Source organism: Fukomys damarensis, unplaced genomic scaffold (assembly GCF_012274545.1).
Source record: "Fukomys damarensis isolate Sample0158 unplaced genomic scaffold, DMR_v1.0_HiC HiC_scaffold_32, whole genome shotgun sequence".
In the NCBI taxonomy this organism is placed as follows: domain Eukaryota; kingdom Metazoa; phylum Chordata; class Mammalia; order Rodentia; family Bathyergidae; genus Fukomys; species Fukomys damarensis.
This window is the reverse complement of record NW_022900944.1, coordinates 15,735,946-15,758,124: the sequence shown is the minus strand read 5'-3', so window position 1 is coordinate 15,758,124 and position 22,179 is coordinate 15,735,946. Positions and strand designations below refer to the sequence as shown.

Sequence of the window (22,179 nt, the reverse complement as noted above, 5' to 3'; positions counted from 1 at the left end):
GCGTGTACAGCGGGACCCCGTGGAAGCGGAGGAACTACAACCAGGGAGTCGTAGGGTGAGTTCGTGCTGGGCCTGCGGCCTGCGGGTGGGCGAGCCTCGGCCCGCTGCTCCTGGAAGGAGGATTGATTCCCCCCTCCAACCCCAGCCACCTGCACTTTTCCCCAACCCTCCTCAGCCTCCGCGCCTGCTCCGGACAGTCCTCAGACAGGCACACCCTCTCCTCACCTCCCTTAGTCATCCACACCTTCCCCCGCACCCTCTTAACCGTCCACACCTTCCCCGAGCCCCCTTTATCCATCCGCTCATTCTTCCCATCCCCCTTAATCCAGCCTGCCCCGTCACCCAGCCCTCCACGTCGTCATGCCCACCATCATGCGCCGCTGGGAGATTCCTTAGCTTAGACATATCATTCATTCCCGAGAACGGTAGCGTTACTGTGTTAGTGCCTTTTGATGGTTCAGGACCTGGAGGTGCCTTCCTTGCCAAGAATAGAAACATCCAGAATGCCCCTCCCCCTCCCCCAATCCCAGACAGGGATCGTGGCAGCCCTGAAAGGCATTGCCTGCTTTTCACCCTTTGGCCAATCTTTTAATTTTTATTTTTAACAATGCCATGCTGTGTGCGGGGAGGGAGGACTGGGTGACAGCTAAGTTTAGGCGGGTGGAAGTGGTGAGCTCGTGTTCTGAGCCCTGATAGAACTTTCCAGGAGTTCATAGTCCGGTCTCCAGCGTCTCCCTGTAAAGTCATCCTGGCAGAGGCAGCCAGTGGTTTTCATTCTAGGGGTAACTTTATGCTAATGAATGAATGTTGCACCACTAGTGACTTTCTGTTTAAAGTTCAGCTCTTACAAAATGGAATCTTACCTGACCCCTAGTGAATTATGTACATAAGCTGGGAATGTGCCAAGCTAGATTTCCTTTCTGGAAGAGCCTCTGTACTGGAATAGGTTACCAAGTCATTTTTCTTTTGTAAAGTAAAGCTTTTGGGCCATTTGTTTGTGTGTGTGTGTGTGTGTGTGTGTGTATGTAGCAGGAGAGCAGGAGTATGGAAAACTGGCTTTCAAATTACTTTTTCAGTTTTTTAGCTCCTGTTTTACATTAAGAGCTAGAACACACAAATAAAACCACCCATTAGTAATCTCTCATGAACCTTTTCCTAGCTTCATCCATTCAGTCCTGCCCAGTTTGACAAGGAGGCAGTTGTGTGTACCTTCTGAAGGTCTGGGTAAAATGAGTTGGTGGGTTCCATCTGCTTCTAGTGGGCTGGTGTCTGCTGTATGCTACTATTACAGCTCTCACCTTTTACGGAAAATGCAGTCCTGTGTTTTAGATGCTTTAGAATTGGTGTTGAGATTTATGTCAAATCTGCCTTCACTCTCCAGAGGGGAACGCTTCAGGGCTGAGTGTTCTGTTGCTAAGCTTGAAGGGCGCTCTCCATGGTCATCACGTTTTATTAAAGGTTTGTGGTTCCATCCTGGTAGCATTTCCACGTTGAAGTGTAAACCTGTTGTTTAGTGACAAGCAAATTGATTTTGAAGGGTTCTCGTAGTTTTGTTTTACAGGAATAAGCTGCAGTTAAGTAATCACTGTCAGCTAAAGCCCTGAAGTTCCCTAATTGCATTTTACTGAAATTTCTTTGCATATGTTTGTAGAAAAGATACATTATAAATCCAAAATGTTGGCCTCCTTTTTTTGATAGAAATTGTTCGGTCTTCTACTTAGCATAGAGGATACTATAAATGGTTCATATGTGAACTTCGGTAGAAGCAAAATGTCCTTGTTTCTGTTTCAAATATTATATTGCCCTTAAAGGGATTAGGAGAGGAATTTTCATTTCCCAGAATGATTACTGTTTAAAAACTGTAATCACTTCATCAGACTTTCCACGTTTTTTCACCTTCTTTTGAGGATGTCAGCAGTTAAAAAATTTTAAATTTTAAATTGAGACCTAGTTTTGAAAAATATATGAAGCATTCCTCAAAGCCTCTGGATAGTTAATAATTCTTGTTTTGATATGTGGGTTCTTATTTCTTCACTTTTAAGGAAGTTTTGATTTTTTAATACCAGTATTTTAAAAATATGAATTCTGATTGCACCTCAGTATTACACCATTCTGAGATTAAATATAGTAAAAATGTTACCAGCATTTTTTTGTGTGACTGATACTTTTGTTAGTAGATCAACAAATCATGATGGTTACTGGCCTCTGAATTGGCTATGCAGACAGGGAGATGAGACCAAAAATATACATGAAAAGTGGATTAGAACTCTGGAATACCCGTGTGCTTTCTCACAGCTCTTGTCTTTACTCACGGGTTGGTCTTTTCTATAGCAGCCAAACTAGTTGACTTATTTCTTGAGCATTCCTTTGACAAACAGTTCAAAATCCTGACTTCTTCCATCATCCAAGTTCTTGATTTGGAATTCTTACAGTATTTGTTTTATGTTCTTAATAGAGCAAGTTAATGTTAACTTTTCTTTTATATATGTGTTCTCTTATCCACTGGAGGATGGAAATTTCTTTAACGTAGAGTAAGATGTTTAGAATTTGTCCTAAAGTCCTTACTGTAGTTTTCTTTCAAAATGAAATTCCTCGGGGCTTACTATCTCAGCATTTGTCCCCATGTAACCACAGGCCCAGGGAGTTTATTTACTTTCCATTTTCAATTTTATTTTATTGCATTGCTTTCACTTATCCTTTTTCTTGGGCTTCATTTCCCTCTAGGGCTGGCTGTGTAGGATACGATTGCCTCCTTCTGCTTGCCCATGAAAACAGGCCATAAGCCTTTTTCAAAGATTTGATTGCTGATCACTGTGGAGAGAGAGAGAAGGGATGGCAAAGATTTGAAAGCACAGGGAATTTAGAGGTATTCAGAATTCTTAGACCTGAGCCCTGGTGTTCAGAAACTTCTTGTGGAAGGTGCTTGGGGCTTGTCTGAGTTCATGAGGGTAGGTTTATATTGGCTGCAGTGCAAAATCTGTAGGCAGTTTGTCTAAGTGTGGGTGATTTGCTCCTGGTAATGCTTTGGAGGATGAATTTGGTTGAGCAGCGTTTAAGAAGACCCCATTGGAAACGTAAGTGTTTATTTTGGTGGTACTGGGGATCCAACCTACCACTCTGCACATGCTAGGTAAGCCCTCAGCCACTGAGCTACATTCCTAGTGCCAAGAAACTTAAGTAATAATTTCTTCCTTTCCTTTCCTTGTTCTCTTTTCCCTTCTTTCCTTCTGCCTTCCTCCCTTTGTTTTTCCATGGTGCTGGGATTGAACCCAAGGCTGTGTCCCCGGTCTTTTTTTGAGAGAGAGGTCTTGCTAAGTAAGCCCTTGAATTTGTGATCCTCCTACTTAGCCAGAATGCTAGGATTATAGGCATAGGTTACAGGCATGTGTCACCATGCCCAACTGTGGAATAATTTCTTGAACTAAGAGGTAGGAAAGGGATGGAAGGAAAAAAGAATGTGAGAGGTATTACAGAATAAAGATGGAAAGGATCCCAACTCCTTCACAGGATTTAACTTGAGTGATTGGGAAAATGTTTATGTTACTGAAAATAAGAGCTAGAAGGACTGATGGTTGGGTAGAAGCTAGAATGATGGTTAGGTAGAAATGTCTGGCAGGGAGTTGAAATTTTGGGGTTGAGATATACAGTGTTTTTTGCTGCGGTGAGCGAGTGTCATCTCACACTGCCATAAGCTGATGTTTAGTGCTCACTACATCACAGTTAAACCCAGGGCACTGATAGTTTTTTTCATCCCTGGCATTGTCGGTAAATTTTCTACATAATGTCATCAGTGGGATTGGTGTTGCTGCTGGGTTCCAAAGCAATCAGGCAGATGAACACAGATTGAATAGTAAGGAATTTAGAGACTTTATTCTTCCTCTTTGTGTTAAGTTTAATTTCTGTGCATTTGCAGATGAGTCCACAGTAATTCTTTAGTAAACTGGGACCTTCAGGTTATGGAATTTTATGATTTGGGTACTGAAATATGTTTTTTTAAGGAGACATTATAAGGCACAGGAATGTAGCTCAGTGGCTCTGCGCCTGCCTGGCAAGTGCAAGGTTCTGAGTTGGATATTGGACTGGTTGTGTATGGTTGTCTAACTTGTTGGTTCTCAGGTAACCTGTATAACATAGGAATAGTGTAGACAATGGCATCAAATGGTTAGGCATTCTCATGCCTACTGAAGCTGAGAAAAATTAAAGGCACTTTTTCTGTGGGAAGCAGAAAAGCAGGCTGATGTATGATTCCACACAGCTTTCTATTCTCTGTTCTTTTGACTCTGTTAGCGTAACATTTACTGGAGGAAACTATTTCAGGATCACACCCACCACACTAGAAGACTATTAATCATGCACGCGCGTATACACACACACACACACACACACACACACACCACACACACATGCACGTGCATGTATTCTTGATGGGGCTGTAGGCCAGAGAAAAGGCTTTTTTGAAGAATTAGGGTCCAGTTGCCAGGAGCTGGTCTTTGTTCTATTTTACAGAGCTGACTGGACAGCTTGGAGCAGCCCGAGGTCTTTCCTGCTGCTAGTAGTATGTTCTTTTCCACCTTAGAATTTTTGGTAGAGACTTAGCTGCTATAGAACACCATAAAGGCGTCAAATTTGCTTTAATGTTTTTAAGATTACACATAATTTTTTATAAGCAATTATATAATGAAGTTGAGTATGGCCTTGAGATAGACTTTTCATTAATTTACATTCACACGGCTGGTGATAACATTTCATTCCATCTGATGTTACTTGATGTAAAAAAATTTTGTATGCTAAGAACTTTGGGCCATATGAAAATTTAAGTTAAAGATTTTAGGAAAAGCCAGGCATGGTGGCGCAGGCCTATAATCCCAGCACTCAGGGGGCTGAGGCAGGAGGATTGCTTCAAGTTTGAGGCCAGCCTAGGCTACATAGTGAGACCCTGTTTCAAAACAGAAACAAACACCAAAAAAAAGATTTTAGGAATAAATCGAATGTGGAGCCATTTTTACCATGTACACATAACCAAGCTCGAGAATTTTAGCCCTAGTCATACCTCAGTGATGGTGAATCTTTTAGAGCTTTCAGTGATAGAAATGACCCTCTGTGGCACATGTGCCATAGGTTTGCCACCCCTGTCATATCTTCTTCTGAAATAGTTGTATACATTTGGTGCAGAAAACTTTGGTTTCAAATTAGTTGGTATAATAAAACTGCTCAATAAGATGGAAGCCTTTATTACTGTGTTTCAAATGTTTTGCAAGGCCTTTTCTATTCTTTATAATTAACTTCTTCATACACAATTACATTTAATCTTTTTACCTAGCTTTTCATTTTATTTTATATTTTTGGTACCGGGGATTGAACTTGGGTCTTTGTGCTTGCAAGGCAGACCACTGAACCGCTGAGCTAAATCCGCGGCCTTAACTTTTCATTTTAAAATGATCTGTAGACTCAGAAATTTACAAAAGCTGGTACAGAGCTCTTATTTCCTTTATCCAGTTTCACCTCATGGTAACATCTCATATAACTATAGTTCAATGTCAATATCAAAAGCAAGAAATTGACATTGGTGCAATACATAGCCTTTTGTAGATTACACCAATTTTGCATGTACTTTGTGTGTGTGTGTGTGTGTGTGTTGTGTTTGATTCTTGTAACCACCACCATAATCAGCACGGAACTCAGTTAGGTTTGTTCTCACTGTTGCTGTCTAGGTTTGTTTCCAGGTAAGGGAGATAAGAACAAAAAAAGATACAAACTTGTTCATTGTATCCTTACAGATCCTTCACATACTCACCTTTCTCATCCCTAATTCTGAGGAACCAGTAATCTGTTCTTCCTCTCTGTAAATTTGCCATTTGGGGGCTGGTAAATAAATGGAATCATAGTATATAACTTTGGCTTTTTTCTTCTCGCTGTAATTCTTTTGAGAGACATCTCCAAATTGTTGTAGGTACCAAATAGTTCATTACCTTTTATCATTGAGTAGTATTCCATCATATGCATCAAGCATACTTTGTTTAACCATTTTGTTGAGGAACATTCCAGAAGGGAGGTTTCCAGCTTTTTACTATTACAGATAAAGCTGCTGTAAACATTCATGTACACATTTTTATATGAACATAAGTTTTCATTTTGGGGGGCTAACTGCCCAAAAGCTCCATATGGTAAATACATGTTTAGTGTTAGAGAAACTGCTAAACCATTTTCTAGAGTGGTGGTATTACGTTACATTCCTACCAGTAGTGTGTGAGAGATGCAGACTCTGCATCCTTGCCAACATTTGGTGTTGGCACTGTTTTAGTTGAGCTCCTCTCATATGTGTAGTGATATTTCATTGTGTATTCATCATACTAACTTCCTCATAAATAACCTCACTGGGTTGTGTGTGAGGTGCAAGGGGTTGGAGCCAGGGCTCTCATGCGTGCTAGGGAAGCACTCTACATTTGAGCTCCCTCCCTGGCACTCTAATTTCATTGTTTTTAGTTTTGATAATCTGTTGGCAGTAACAATACTTTTGCAGTTAAAAATCTCTAAATTAAGCTGACTTAACAAGCCTCAATTGGCTGGGGGTATAGGATGCTTGCTTAGTATGTTTGAGGCCCTGAGAACTCAATTTCTGCATTTGACTTTGGCTTTATTCTTAGTACTATCATTTAAAGTTTGACTTTGAAGTAGTACTTTTTAGTGGGTTTTTTTGTTTTGTTTTTGCCTCTTGTGATATGCTTCTCTATGTTTCCTGGGCTGGTCTTCAACTCCTGGGTTCAAGTGAGCCACTGTATAAACACCCCAAGTAGCTGAACTATAGGTTTTTACATGTTGAACATAAAATAGATTTTAGTCTCAGTCTCTAAAAACATATTAAAGTGTAATTGCTGAGTTGGTTTCAGAATTTGGGCATCCTGTCCATATTAATAGAACTGTACTTTCTGTTGACTCAGCTGTAAAATACAAGTAAACCTGTGGTTAGTTCTGGTTTGTTGGTGGTGGTGGTAAAGGATTTTTGCAGCATTCTTATATCTGAATAATACTTTTAGAATGTAAAGTAAGTACTTTATCTTCAGCTCTATCCTAGAATAAACTCATCTGAAGCCCTGTCTGGCCCAGGAATTGGGTGTTGGTGTCTCATTTTCCCCTTATTATCCCTGGGTAGTCATTGTTTTGATTCTGTCAAAATAATATAACTATTAACCTATTATTAATTTCTGTCAAAGCAAGAATAAGAATCTGTTAGGATTGTGGGTGTGGAGTTTAAAAAAGTAATTTCTAGTAATTCGGATTTAAGGTTTTTTGTTTTGTTTTGTTTTTTGAGACAGGGTCTCACTATGCAGTTGAGACTGACCTGGAACTCACTGTGTAGCCCAGGCTGGTCTCGCGAACTCACAGTGATCCTCCTGCCTCAGCCTCCCGAGTGCTGGGATTACAGGAATGCACTACCATGCCCGGCCCGGATTTAAGGTTTTAGTGATGAGGTTTGAAATTTCAGTCTTTATTCCTTGAAATTATTTTACCTTGATCTTGTTTGTAAGAGATATCAATACCACAGTCCCTTAAGATTACTTATTCATTTTAAAAATCAACATATATTGTATATAGTATTAATAAATGCTAAAAATCTACAAAATACAGGTAAACCAAAGGAAGAAAAATAATCCTGACAATATAATACTAGGATATAATTACTGTCAGCATTTTGGTGTAAATATTTTTTAGGCTTTTGAATGTGGGTATATCCTTTTTCCTTTGTATCAAGATGAACTCCTGCTGAAGATTTTTTTTTTTTTATGGTACTGGGGATTGAACCCAGGGCTTTGTTCATGCTAAACAAGTGCTCTAACACTGAGCTACCTCCCCATGGATTTGGTCGTGGGTTGTTTCCAAGGGGAGAGAAGCAATGTGGGCTGCAGGAAGCCAAAGTGGGCTGGAGGGTGACTGGTGTGTATGTGTGTGTATAAAAGGAAGTTAATTCTTCTGTAGTGAGTTCTTAGTTTTTTATTTTTATTTTTGGTGGTTCCAGGGCTGGAACTCAGAACCTTGTACTTGGCAGGTGCAGTGCTACTGAGCTAAATCCCCGGCCCTCTTCTTAGCTTTTGGTCAGTGTCAGGGTATGTGAAGCCAGCCCTTTGTTGGAAGGCATACCTGGCCTTTGCTTTCAGTCTGTGGTGACTGCAGGAAACCAGGACAGACCTGTGACCTGTGAGCCTGTGTTCAGGTGACAAAGTTCATACAGCCTTAACTCAGTAATCAGGAGCATTGTAGTTATTTTTCCTTGGAAATTAAGCTTGGATTATATTTCTTCATCCGTGCTAATGTTCTTAAACCTAGATTGAATCAGTCCTGCCTTCAGGCTAAGGTAGCCCATACAGCCTCAAAAGAAGATCTTGTACAAGGAGTAAATTGGTGAGTGATTCCCTCCTCCTCAATCAAATATTTATTTTAAAGGTCACTATTTACTTGCAAAAGCTTTGTGGCAAGCATGGTAGCAGCTGTGGAAGGGAAAGGCACTATGGCCTTTATAAAGCTAGAAATATGAGAAGATGCTCAGAACCCAACCTTTTAGGTCAGTGTTTGGCTTCGGCTTACTTTTTGTGGTGACCCCTTCTGGGGAGGTAAGCAGATAAGACCTCTCTAAGACCTCACAAGATGAGAAAAGCCATGGACTTTCCTGTTCTAGCGAAGCTCTTCCTGTACTTTTTTCTTCCCAGATGTCTATTTTATTAGTTTACTGCTGCTGCTGTTTGGTTTTTTTGAGGTAAGTTCTCTCCATGTAGTTCAGGCTGCCCTCAGATTTACTGTGTAGCCCAGACTGGTCTTGAACTCATGGTGATCCTCCTGCCTTAGTCTCCCTAGGGCTGGGACTGCAGGTGTGTGCCACCATGCTGGATTAATTTTTTTTTAAAGCAGTTTTAGGTTTATAGAAAAAGCAAGCAGAAAATACTGTTTTCGTATGCCTCGTACTCCTAGTTTTTCCTGTTAACACCTTGAGGTAGTGCGGTACATTTGTTAAATGTCCATGAGTACACGAGTCAAATACTGATACGTTACTATTACATTGGGATTCACTCTTGATTTTACAGATTCTGTGAGTTTTGGCAAATGTGTAATGGAATGTATCCACTATATAGTATACAGAATAGTTTCACTACCCTAAAACTCCCCTACTAATCCCCCCACCTGCTCATCGTAACCCCTGGCAACCATCTTCAGTTTTCATGTGTTTTAAGATTCCTCTGTATTTTCCTAGCTTAACAGCTCATTTCTATTTAGTACTAAGTAGTACACTATTGTACAGATGTACCAGTTTGCCTGTTCACTCACCTACTTAAGGTAAAGATCTTGGTTGCTTCCAAGGTTTGGCAGTTACACATAAAACTGCTGTAGCATCTATATACAGATTTTTGTGTAGCCATATTTTTAGCTCCTTTGGGTAACTGTCAGGAAACACGATTGCTGAACTGTATGTTAAGAGTCTGCTTAGTTTTGTAAGAAACTGCCAATGAGGCTTCCAAAGTGGCTATACCATTTTGCATTCTCACCAGTAGAAAATGTCCTTCCCAAGCATTTGGTATTGTCAGTTTTAGCCTTTTCCTGTTGTAACAGATGTGTCATGTATGGTTCTGATTTGTACCTCTGTAATGACTTAGAGCATCTGCCGTGGTTTCAGTGTCCTATAAGTTCACGTGTTGGAAACTTTATCTCTAGGGCAAGTTTTGGGAGATGAGACTTGAATAGTGATCAGGTCAGGAAGGCTCTGCCATCATGAATGGATGATGTTGTTATGCTATCTTGATTATCTGAATACAAGCAGATTTGGCCCCCTCTTGCTCTCTCACATCTCTTTTCCTATGTGATGCTTTCTGTCATATTTTGAGGGAGCAAGAAGGCTTTCACCAAATGAAGCCTCTTGATTTTGGACTTCCTAACTTCTAGAACTGTGAGAAAAATAAATTTTAATTCTTTATAGCTTATTCAGTCTGATATTGTTAGAGTCACACAGAATACGGACTAAGATGGCATGTTGTCATATGCTTTTTGCTGTGTATACATTTTATTTGGTGAAAGATCTATTCTGATATTTTGCCCATTTTTTTTTGAATTTAAAGAGTTTGTTGTGTATTTTGGATACTGTTCTTTATCATTTAGGTGTTCTGTAAATATTTCCTCATAGTCTGTGGGTTGCTTATTCTTTTGTAGAGCAGAAGTTTAAAATTTTAGTTCAGTCCAATTTATTTTCTCTGTGGATTGTGCTTTTGGTATTATATCTAAACTGTCAGCATCAAACCCAATTTCAAATAGATTGTTTTTCTCATACTATCATTTAGTAAATTTTTAAAAATTAAATTTTATTTTATCCCATTCCCTCCCTTGAGTCCCCTCCCTCCTATGTACAAAAGCTTTGTTTCCATTTTTTCTTTCTATTTTCACTTTTCCTTCCTCTTGTCCCTCCTTTTTCCTCTCTCTTCCCTAGTTCCCCTTCACATTTGAATACTTTCTTCCCATTTTTCAACATCCATTATACATTTCAGTCCTTATTTCTTATTTGTTTCTCACACCAGAGAAACAATGCAGTATTTAAACATGTGTGTCTGATTTATTTCACTTAAAAGTGTGGTCTCAAGGTCCATCCATTTAGCTATAAATGTCTGAAGCCCATCCTTATTTGTGGCAGAGTAGCTCTCCATTGTCTAAAAAAACCATTATCTTCTTTATCCTGTCATTGGTTGATGGACATTTGGGCTGTTTCAAAGATTTACGCTGTGGCATGATGCTTTTAATTTTTTCAGGAAGATACCAAGAAGAGGTAGAGCTGGATCAAATGGAACCTCTAATTTTACTTTTTTGAGAAATCTCCACATTGATTTCCACAGTGGTTGCACCAGTCTACATTCAACAGTGGAAAAGGGCTCATTTTCCCCCACAGACCCTCCAGCATTTGTTATTGGTTGATTTCTTGATAGCAGCCATTCTTCCTGGATTGAGATGGAATCTCAGCATCATTTTAATTTGCATGTCATGAATAGCCAGTGATGTTGAACATTTTTTCATATATTTATTTGTTGCTTCTAATTCTTCATCAGGAGTGTCTTTTCATTTTATATGCCCACTTTTGCATTGGGTCTTTAAATTTGAGGGGTCAGATTTTTTTTTTTTTTTAGTTCTTTATATATTCCAGATAATAGTCCTTTATCTGAATAGCTGGTAAGATTTTTTTTTTCCCATTCTGTGGGTTGTCTCTTCATTCTGTTGGTGGTTTCTCTTGCTGTACAAAAGCTTTTTAATAAGGTGAGGTCTGGTTGTTGATTCTTTATAGTATTTCCCATGTGGTCTGGGTTTTATTCATGAATTCTTTGCCTAATCCTATGTTCTCAAGTGTTCTACCTATTTTCTCTTCCAGCAGATTTAGTGTTTCTGTTTTAATATTTAGATCTTCGATCCACTTCAATTTTAGATTAGTGCATGGTGAAAGATATGGATCTAGTTTCAATCTTTGGCATGTGGAAAGCCAGTTGTTCCAGCACCATTTATTAAAGAGGGTATCTTTCTTCCAGTGAAAGTGTTTGACTCCTTTGTCAAAGATGATGTGGTTGAGTATGTCTGCATCCTCTAGTCTGTTCCATTGATCCTCAGGTTTTATCACCATAGCTTTGTATTATAATTCAAAGTCAGGGATTGTGATACCCCCGCTTTGCCTCTGTTGTGGAGAATTGCCTTTGCTATTCTAGGTCTCTTCTGATTCCAAATGAATTTTGGGATTGTTTTTTCTAATTCTGAGATAAATGCTGTTGTGATTTTTAATTGGGATTGCATTGAATCTATATATAACAGGATGGCATTTTCACTATATTGGTTCCTCCTATCCAAGAATAAGGGATATCTTTCTATTTTCTGATATCCTCTTGATCTCCTTTTTCAGAGTACTACAGTTTTCAGTGTAGAGGTGTTTTACTTCCTTCATCAGATTGATTCATAAGGTATTTCATTTTTTTGGATGCTATTGTGAAAGGGACTGTTTCTCTAATTTCTCTTTCCACGAGTCTGTTATTCATGTACAGGAAGGCTATTGATTTTTTTTTTTTTTTTTTTTTTTTTGAGGCAGGATCTCACTATGTAGTTGAGTCTGACCTGGAACTCACTACATAGCCCAGGCTGGTCTCGAACTCATAGCGATCCTCCTGCCTCAGCCTCCTGAGTGCTGGGATTACATGCACGGCTTAGGGCTATTGATTTTTGAGTGTTGACTTTGTATTCAGCTACTCCACTGAATTTGGTTATCAAATCTAAGTCTTTTGGTGGAGTTTTTGGATTCTTCTGTGTAGAGTATATCATCTGTAAATAATGATAATTTAACTTCCTCCTTTTCTATCCTTATTGCTTTCATTTCTTTCTCTTGTCTAATTTCTCTTGCTGGTGTATCCAGAACTATATTGAGTAAGTGGTGACAGTGGATAGATATCCTTGTCTTGTTCCTGATTTTAGAGTGAAAGCTTTCTTTTTTTTTTTAGAGTGAAAGCTTTCAGTTTTTGTCTATTTGGTATGATATTGGCTGTTGCTTGGTCATAGATGACTTTTATCAGATTGAGATGAAGACCATCTATTTCAATTTTCTGTAGGGTTTTTATCACGAATGGGTGTTGGACCTTGTCAAATGCTTTTTCTACATCTATTGAGAGAATCATGTAGGTTTTGTCCTTGGCTCTGTTAATACATTTATTGATTTGTATATATTGAGCCATCCTTGCATTCCTGGGATAAATCCAACTTGGTCATGATGTATAACCTTCTTGATAATTTGCTGCATTGTTTGCCAGTATCTTATTGAGGACTTTTGCATATATGTTCGTTAGGGAGATTGGATTGTAATTCTCCTTTTTTGTTGGATCCTTCTCTGGTTTTGGAATCAGGGTAATGCTTCCTTCTAGGAATGAATTTGGGAGTATTGCTTCCCTTTCAATTTCATTAAAGAGTTTGAGGAGTAGCATCATTAGATCGTCTCTAAATTTTTTATAGAATTCAGCAGTGAATCTATCAGGGTCAGGGCTTTTCTTTGGTGGTAGCATTTGTTTGTTTATTGATTGATTGATTGATTGATTGGTTTTTGAGACAGGGTCTCACTATGTAGTTGAAACTGACCTGGAACTCACTATGTAGCTCATGTTGGTCTCGAACTCACAGCAATCCTTCTCCCTCAGCCTCCCAAGTGCTGGGATTGCAGGCATGCACCACCATGCCTGGCGGTGATAGCTTTTAAATTACACGTTCAATTTCATTGGCTCAAATTGGTTTATTTATTTATGTATTTATTTTTATAAATTTTATCCCATTCCCCATCCTCTCCCCTCCCTATGTACAGAAAGCTTTGTTTCCATTTTTTCTTTTATTTTCACTTTTTTTCTTCTTGCTTCCTTTCTCCTGGTTTATTTAGAATTTCTCTATATTCTTGGTTTGGTTTTTGTAATTCACATGAATCTAGGAATCTGTCCATTTTTTCTGTATTTTCCATCTTTTGAGAATACAGGTTCTCAAAGTAGGTACTGATGATCTTCTGGATCCCAGCAGGATCTGTTGTGATTTTACTCTTTTCAGTCCTAATTTCATGAATATGAGACTTTTCTTTCCTTTTTTGGGTAAGTTTGACTAAGAGTTTGTCAATTTTATTTAATCTTTCAGAGAACCAACTCTTCAATTCGTTGATTCTTTGTATTGTTTTCTTAGTCTCCATTGCATTAATTTCTGCTCTGATTTTTATAATTTCCTCCCTTGTGTGAGGTTTAGGCTTGACTTGCTCTTCTTCTAGAAGTTTAAGGTTCAACAATAGATTGTTTATTTGAGCCTACTCTATTTTCCAGACATGGGAATTCACTGCTATAAATTTACTTCCTAGGACTGCTTTCATTGCATCCCATAAGTTCTGGTATGTTGTATTGTCATTATTGTTTAATTGTAGAAATTGTCTGATTCTTTAATTTCACTTGTGACCCATTGGTTGTTCAGGAGGGTGTTATTGAATTTTCATGTGTTTATGAAGTTCTTATGGTTTCTTTTGATGTTGATTTCCAATTTCATTGCACTACGGTCTCATAATATGCATGGGATAATTTCACTTCCTTTGCATTTACTTAAGCAGGTTCTATGAGCTAGCATGTGGTGTATTTTGGAGAAAGTCCCCATGTGCAGCTGATGTTGTAGGGTGGAACAGTCTGTAGACATCTACTAAATCCATTTGTTCAAAAGTTTGTTTCAATTCTAATATTTCAGGAAGTAGTTTGTTTGTTTCTTTGTTTTTTCTGGTGCCGAGGATTGAACTCAGGTCTTTGCACTTGCAAAGCAGGCACTGGAACCACTGAGCTAAATCCCCGGCCCTCAATTCTAATATTTCATTGTTGATTTTTTTATCTAGTTGATCTATTTGTGACAGTGATGTATTGAGGTCCCCCATTACAACTGTATTAGTGCTTATATGATTTTTTCATATTTAATATTTGTTTTGTATAGTTGGATGCATTGCTATTTGGTGCAATATTTATGTTTATGATTGTTATCTCTTCCTCTTGGATTGGTCCCTTTACCAGGATATAGTGACCTTTGTCTCTCTTAATCAGTCTTGGCTTGAAATCTACTTTGTCTGCAAATAGAATAGCTACCCCTGCTTTTTTCCGTTTTCCTGTTGCATGAAATACAGTTTTCCATCTCTTGACTCTCAGTCTGTGAATTTGTTTTTGTTGTTGTTGTTGTTTGTTTGTTTTTGATACTGGAGCTAAAACTCAGGTCCTTGCACTTGTGAGGCAGGTGGTGGAACCACACTGGCCCCGTGAATTTGTTTTTGGATTAAGTGTGTTTCTTGTGTGCAGTATACTGTCGGGTCTTGCTTCTTGATCCATTCTGCCAGTCTGTTTCTTTTGATTGGTGAATTGAGACCATTAACATTGATGGTTATAACTGATATGTATTTCTTATCTCTGTTATGTTATTTTCCTACTGTTGGCTTCCTTCTTTCCTTTTCTGTTTAATTTCTTGCCTTGCCTGGTAGATTCATTCTTTTGGGGTTCAGGGTGTTGTAATTCTTTTTGTCTTTTTTAAAAATATCCTTCAGAGAACACTTAGGAGTGCTGGTTTGATGGTCATTAATTTCTCAGGTGTTCTTTGTTATTGAAGTATCTTATTTCTCCATCCATTCTGAAGGATAATTATGCAGGGTACATCAATTTGGTTTGGACGTTGTTTTCCTTTAGGGCTTGAAATACTTCACACCAAGCTCTCCTTGACTTGAGAAGTTTATGTTGAGAAGTCTCCTGTGATTCTGACAGGCTTTCCTTTATAGCTGATTTGTTTATCTCTAACAGCTTTTAATATTCTGTCCTTGTGTTGAATTTCTGAAATCTTCAGTAACATATGCCTTACAGAAGATTTTTTTTTAAAATCATGGCTAATTGGAGTCCTATATGATTCACATCTGTATGTAAAATTAGTTTTCCCTGTTTGAGACATTTTTTGCTATTACTTCTGAGAATAGATTTTTTTATATGTAATTTGTGCTATCTCCTGCTTTTTCATTGACTCCAGTCAATCTTATGTTATTCTTCTTTGCATCATCTAGCAGCTGCTGGACTGATTTCTCATGGTCCCTTGCTATTTTTAAGAAATCTCTCTTATCCTGATTGATAACCACAATCCTGTCTATCTGAATATCTGATAGTCTGTCCTCACATTGGCTCATTGTGCTGCATATACTTTCAATGGAGCTTTTAATCTCCTGGATATCTGTTTGAATCTGTTTCATGAATTCCATTTCTTTCCTATGCTGGGTGTTGATGGTTTCCATCATTTTCTTGAGATCCTCTATTTTTTTTTTTTTAATCTGTATCTTTCATTCTGGTCACTATCTCTGTAGTTATCTGGCAAATTGTTTCTGTTTTAATATTTTCTAGTGCCTTGTTCATCTGCTTTGTTACCTCTGCTGTTACTACTTTAGAGTCCAGGTGGGTTGGCTTTCGGATTGTTCCACTTCCTTCCCCCCCCTGAATTTGCCATTGGTGAGCTGAAAGTCTGTGGGTTGCATCTTGTTTGTCTTCTCATTTTGTTTTTAAGTTTGATTCCTGAGTTGACACTTGTAAATTGCTTATGGTGGGTATTCAGAACTCTTAGGAAATGACTACTCAGAAGTGTCTTCTGGGTGTAGCTAGCTTTTGGATTTTGAGTCTGTTGCAGGATCCTACCTCTTCAGTTTATTGAGGATGAGAAGTTTCTGCTTGCTTGGCCTAGCTGCCAATTTTTTGACACTGGCCTACAGTTGTTTCATTTCTTTTTTTTTTTTTTTTTTAAGACCATCAGGCAATCTCAGTCTTTATATAGTAGGAGGAACAACTGATTGATATAGTTATGTTTGCTAAAGTAGTATGATCAGCAGTAACAATAGCATCAAATACAGCCTAGAAAATGACAAATAATTGTGGCCCTTAATATGGCAATTTTACCTGTAGGGGAGAAGATTTAAAAGCGGTTAGGGGCTAAAAAACAAATAGAAGAAGAGGAAGAGATCAGAAGCAAGGCTGGAGGACAAACTTTAGGAATCTGGAAAGAAGCCAGGTGGGAAAGAGAAAAAGAAAAAATGAAAACAAGAACAGAACAACAATTTCAAAAAACTAGAAACTGTGTTCAAACAATCAAGAAAAAACAAAACAAGAACTAGAAATGGTGGGGGAGAAGAAAAGGAAAGTGTAGGGGGGGAGATTTAAAAAACCCAGAACATCCAATTCAAGGTGTGTCTCTGCTGTCACTGTTAGGCAATGTGGGCAGAGAGAGTCCAGAGCCAAATTGATTAATCCCAGCAAGCTAGCTGCAGCTTCACAGTGGGTTAATGGATTACTCTAGCCAGCCTGTTCCTTTAGTTGCTCTGAAATTCAGGCCAGTTTCTGGCTGTGAGGCTGGAAGCAGATTTCTTGAGCCTACAACAGTCTTAAGTCTCTCATTGGCTTGAACTCTGCTTCCTGCTCATTTGTTTTTTTTGCTTGTTTTTGGTACTGGGGATTGAACTCAGAGCCTTGTGCTTGTGAAGCAGGCACCATGCTATTGCGCTACCTCCTGCTAATTTGAACTCAGCTCCCACACCAAGCAGAAGCAGCTGTTGAGTTCTGAGCTCAATTGGCCCCTTTCCAAGATGGCTACCAGCCAGTCACCCTCCCCTGGGTGAGGTCTGAACCCGTATAACTCACCAGCCTCTGCAGTCTGGTGCATCCACTCTTCTGTTCCACTGGTGCATTTCTCTGTGGAGGTCTTTGTGGTTGTCAGTAGTCACTGTGCATCTGCAGGTTTGGCCTACTGTTTCCTCTAAGTGAGTCCAGGCTCTGAGAGAGAGCTCTGCTTGTGATACCTCCCTCCTTTTCATTAAAGTCTCTTTCTTCACTCTCCCTGTAGACTTCACTTCTCACCTCAGATCCTTCCTGGTTCCCAGGAACCCACTTCCCTCTTCCTCCTTGTACTGCTATATTCTAGTCAAAGTTTTTGTTTTTAACTCTTATCCTGATAGGGCAACTTACTTGAATTAAGAAACACCACACAGATTTGTAAAACATGATCCTGGGTTTGTCTGGGTAGGTCCTGTAGTTGTGGCTTTGGACACTAAGTATGATCCCTCAGTCATTCCTCTTTGGCACTGTCCTGGCCACCATAAATTAAGCAGCTTTGTTCTTTTACATCCTTCTTCCATGCTGTTTTTGCGTTGAAGCCAGCTGATTGTAGACTACCTGTGAGCCAGTTAAACCTTTAAGTTGTGGATATTGGGTATTGTGTCTAGCAATAGAAAAAGCTAATAGATCCCCCCCCACCAGAGAAGGTCTTGCTGTGTTGTGCAGCCTGGTCTTCACTAATCCTCTGACCTCAACCTCTTGAGTAGCTAGGACTAAAGGCAGGCACCACCATGTCTGGCACATGTAGTAGTTTTGTGGTGTTGTGTTTAACCTTTAAAATGTCTGTGATATAGTTCAAGTTGATTTTTGTGAGAGATAGTAGATCTGTGACTAGATTAATTTTGTTAAAATTTGGACCTCTTGTTCTAGCATCATTTTGCCAGAATGATTGTCCTTTCTCTACTGAATTGACTTTGTTCCTTTGTCAAAGATCAGCTTAGCTATTGTATATAGGTTTGTTTTGGGGATGTTTTGTTCCATTGACCTAACGTTCTTTCACCAACATCACACAGTCTTGATTACTTTTTCTTATTAAGTCTTGAAGTCAGGCAGTATTAGTAGTCTTAACTTTGTTTTTTCATACTGTGTTGGCCCTTCTGGTCTTTTGCTTTTCCTTATACATTTTAGAACCAGTTTGTTGATACCCACAAAATATTTTTTTTAATGGAAATTGTGTTGAATTTGTTGATGAAGATGGGAAGAAGTGACATGTTAACAACGTTGAGTCTTATATCCATTTATTGATTGGACTCTTATTTAATTCTTCATTTTTTTCATTAGAGTTTTAGAGTTTTCCTCTTACAGATCTTGTACATACTGTTAAATGTACACAGAGTGGGTTTTTTGGAGGGAGGTTTGTATTTTTAATGCTAATATGAAAGGTATCACACTTTAAATTCTAGTTGTTTATTACTGATATAAGAAAATAACTGACTTAATATCTTGTATTGATTAGTTTCAGAAGTTTTTTGTTTCTTACATAGTCAAACATGTTATCAAGTTTTATTTCTTCTGTCCCAGTCTGTGTACCTTTTATTTCCTTTTTTTTGCTGTATTGTATTAGCTAGGATTTCTAATATGATGCTGAATAAGGGGGATGAAAAAGGATATTTTACCTTATCTTGGATCTTGGTGGAAAACATTTAATTTCTCACCATTAAGAATGATGTTAACTGTAGGGTTTTTTTGTATATATTCTTTATCAAGTTGAAGAACTTCCCCTCTATTTCTAATCTGCTCAAAGTTTTTGTCATGAAGGGTTAGTGAAATTTATAAAAAGTTTTAAAATGTATATTAATGTTATAGGATTTTTCTTTAGTTGATATAATGAAATATATTATTCCTGAATTTGAACCACCTTGCATACCTGGAGTAATCCATTATGGTCATCATGGTTTATAACTCTTTTTGTGCATTGTTGGATTTAGTTTGCTAGTATTATGGATTTTGCATTCATTTTCATGAAAGACGTTAGTCTGTAATTTTCCTTTTCTGTCTTATCTGGTTTCTTTCCCTGTCTAGTTTGTGGTTAGTTAGGATAATGCTGGCCTCATACAATGAGTTAGGGAAGTATTCTGTTGCTTCTGTTTTCTGAAAGAGATTGTAGAGAATTGGGATAAATTCTCACTTAAAAGCGTGGTAGAATTCACTAATGAATCCATCTGGACCTGGTGCTTACAGTTGTAAATTACTGATTATTGATTCAATTTCCTTAATAAATAAAAGTCTATTGAGGTTGTCCTTTTCTCTCTCCCTCCCTCCCTCCCTCCCCCCCTCTCTCTCCCTCCCTCTCTCCCTCTGTCTCTCTATCTGTCTCTCTCCCTCTCTCGTTTTGATACATTGTGTCATTTAACACTACATGATGGGGCTGTAATTCATATTCTGTATTGCCTCCAGGCTGCTTGAACCACCAGCGGTACATGCATGACTCTCCTATTGGGGGTAGCTTTTTTTGTTTTTTTGGGGTTTTTTTTTTTCGGTACCGGGAATCAAATTTGGGACCTTGTACACTTGTGAGGCAGGCAGCAGAACCACTGAGCTAAATCCCCAGCCCAGGGATAGCTTTTTATTAATGTATTACTAAAAAGACTGACAGAAGATTAGTGGTGCAAGCTGACCAATGGGACAGTCATGTATGTACTAACCAGCAGTGGTTCAAGCCTGTGGGATGTGTTAAGGATTTGGTCCATTAGATTATTAAATTTGTAGGCATAGAATCCTTCATGATATTTCTTTTTTTTTTGTTTTTGTTTTGTAGTACTGAACTCAAGGGTTGAAGAACATCTTCAGCCCTTTTAATTAATTTATTTTTAATATCAAGACACAGTCTTGCTCAGTTGACCAGGCTACCTCAGCCTTCTGAGATGACAAATGTGTGCCATTTTGCACTTGCTGTTTTGTTTGTTTTTTAATTTATTTTATTTTATTTTTGAGACAGGGTCTCGATATGTAGTTCAGGCTGGCCTTTAACTCTGTGTAGTCCAGGCTGACCTGGAAGTCATGGTAATCCCCATGCCTCAGCCTCCCAGGTGCTGGGATTACAGTCCTGTGCCACCACATCTGGCCTGTTAACCTTATAATACTATAGGATCAGTAGTGATTGCCCCATATTAATAATATGTATCTTTTTTCCTTAATTAATCTGGCTGATTTACCAATTATATTGATCTTTTCCAAGATCCATATTTTGGTTTTATTAATTTTTTCTTATCGATTTCATTTATTTCTACTCTTTAATTTTAATTATTTGTTTCCACTTATTTGGATTTAATTTATTCATCTTTTCCTAGTTTCCTCACGTGGAAACTTAAATTACTTGTTTTGAGCTTTTTCTAATATTTGTATCCAGTGGTATCCCTTTTTTCTAAGTACTCCTTTCTTGGATCAGTTTTGACAAACTAAATTTTTCCAAATACCTCTTGAGACTTCTTTGACCCAGCTGTTATTTATAAGTGTTTGTTTAATCTTCAGCTATGTATTTTACAATTTTATAGTTGTCTTTTTGTTACTTATTTCTACTTAATTCTGTTGTGGCAGAGCAAAGTTTTTTGTGGGGGAGACAGAGTCTCATTATGTGCTTTAGGCTGGCCTTTAACTCAGGCGATCCTCCTGCTTCAGCTTCCCGACTCCTGGGATTATAGGCATGTATCACCGTGATGCCCGGCATTTTTATTTTTAAAAAATTGTTAAGGTATGTTTTCTGGCTGGGAGTATGGCCTACTTTTTTTTTTTAAGACATGCTGATAATAAAGTTTCTCTCATCTTTATTGTATATGACTTCAAAATACTAGGTGGTTAAGAACCATCCGAATGAAGCATCCCAAGTGTCATCTGTGGATTGATAAAATGTAGATACACACAATGGGTTATCATGAAGCCTTAAAATGGGTGGAAATTCTGGCACATGCTACAACATAGATGAACCTTGAAATCATTATGCCAAGTGAAAACAGCCAGGCACAGATGGCACAGTCTCACTTATGTGAGGGACCTAGGTGTGAAACTCGGAGGCAGAAATTATAATGGTTATTGCCAAGGGCTGAGGGGAGGGAAAGGAAGTACAGAATTTCTTTTAGGGGGAAGATTAAAAACTTTTGGAGCTAGATATTATGCACCTTTGTAATCCTGGCACTCTGAGGGGCTGAGGCAGGAGGATTGGAAGTTTGGGTTCAGCCTGGGCAATTTAATGACTGACACTTTACCTCAAAGTAAAAGGGATTGGGGTTGTAGTTCACAGTGAAGGCCTTGGGTTCAATCCCTAAGTGATGGAGGTGAGGTGTGCACTTGTAAGAATTTTCTTGGCTTTGTAGATCTTACAAAGATTTGAGTTATGACACAGTAACAAAGCATATATGGATTTTTTCTTTTGTTCTCAAAAGTTTGATGATTATTTTTGGGCAGGCCATGGAGACCCTAATTGTCTGCAGGCCCAATGGTTAATAACTTTTTTTTTTTTTTTGGTACCGGGGGTCGATCTCGAGCCCTTGTGCTTGCAAGGCAGGCAGCAGAACCACTGAGCCAAACCCCCGGCCCTTGGGCCCAGTGATTAAAAGTCTGAATTAGATTAATAATATGAATGGCATTAACAGATCATGGTAATTATAGAATTATGTCAAAATATCAAGAGTAAACTTGATTTGATATATATTTTTTGTTGTTCCCTGCCTTTTTTATATGTTAGAAATTTTAGGTTTTAGTTTAATGATTTTTCTTGTGTATTTATTCAACTTGGTTATAAAATAATATGAAGAGTACCAAGAATTTTGAAGAATTTCTTCATTATAAAGCCTCAGTTTATGTGTTATCTCCATAAACTCTTAGTATTTGTGTCAATATAAAAGAGCCATTAAAAATAACTCAAGCCGGGCGTGGTGGCTCACACCTGTAATCCCAGCACTCCAGAGGCTGAGGCAGGAGGATCACTGGGAGTTCGAGACCAGCCTGGGCTACATAGTGAGTTCCAGGTCAGTCTCAACTACATAGTGAGACCCTGCCTCAA

The 22,179-nt window shown here is 38.4% G+C and overlaps 1 protein-coding gene and 1 long non-coding RNA gene across 7 annotated transcripts in view; one reads left to right on the top strand and one right to left on the bottom strand.

Moving 5' to 3' along the window:
* The window catches only part of LOC117283898, a 2,652-nt gene extending 2,077 nt beyond the window's left edge, over nucleotides 1-575 (bottom strand). Inside the window, exon 1 of the long non-coding RNA XR_004514925.1 lies at nucleotides 369-575. This is a non-coding gene — a long non-coding RNA (uncharacterized LOC117283898). The remainder of the gene's footprint in view (nucleotides 1-368) is intronic.
* Tent4b (terminal nucleotidyltransferase 4B) overlaps nucleotides 7-22,179 on the top strand; it is an 83,430-nt gene continuing 61,257 nt past the window's right edge. For 4 of the 6 annotated variants that reach the window (XM_033757781.1, XM_033757782.1, XM_033757784.1 and 1 more), the window contains exons 1-2: nucleotides 7,428-7,469; nucleotides 8,323-8,397. In XM_033757781.1, the coding sequence (XP_033613672.1) occupies nucleotides 7,465-7,469; nucleotides 8,323-8,397 (80 nt within the window). In that variant the 5' untranslated portion in view covers nucleotides 7,428-7,464. Of the gene's footprint in view, nucleotides 56-7,427; nucleotides 7,470-8,322; nucleotides 8,398-22,179 lie in introns of those variants that run through there. The other 2 variants (XM_010629089.2, XM_010629063.3) reach the window with 1 other exon arrangement.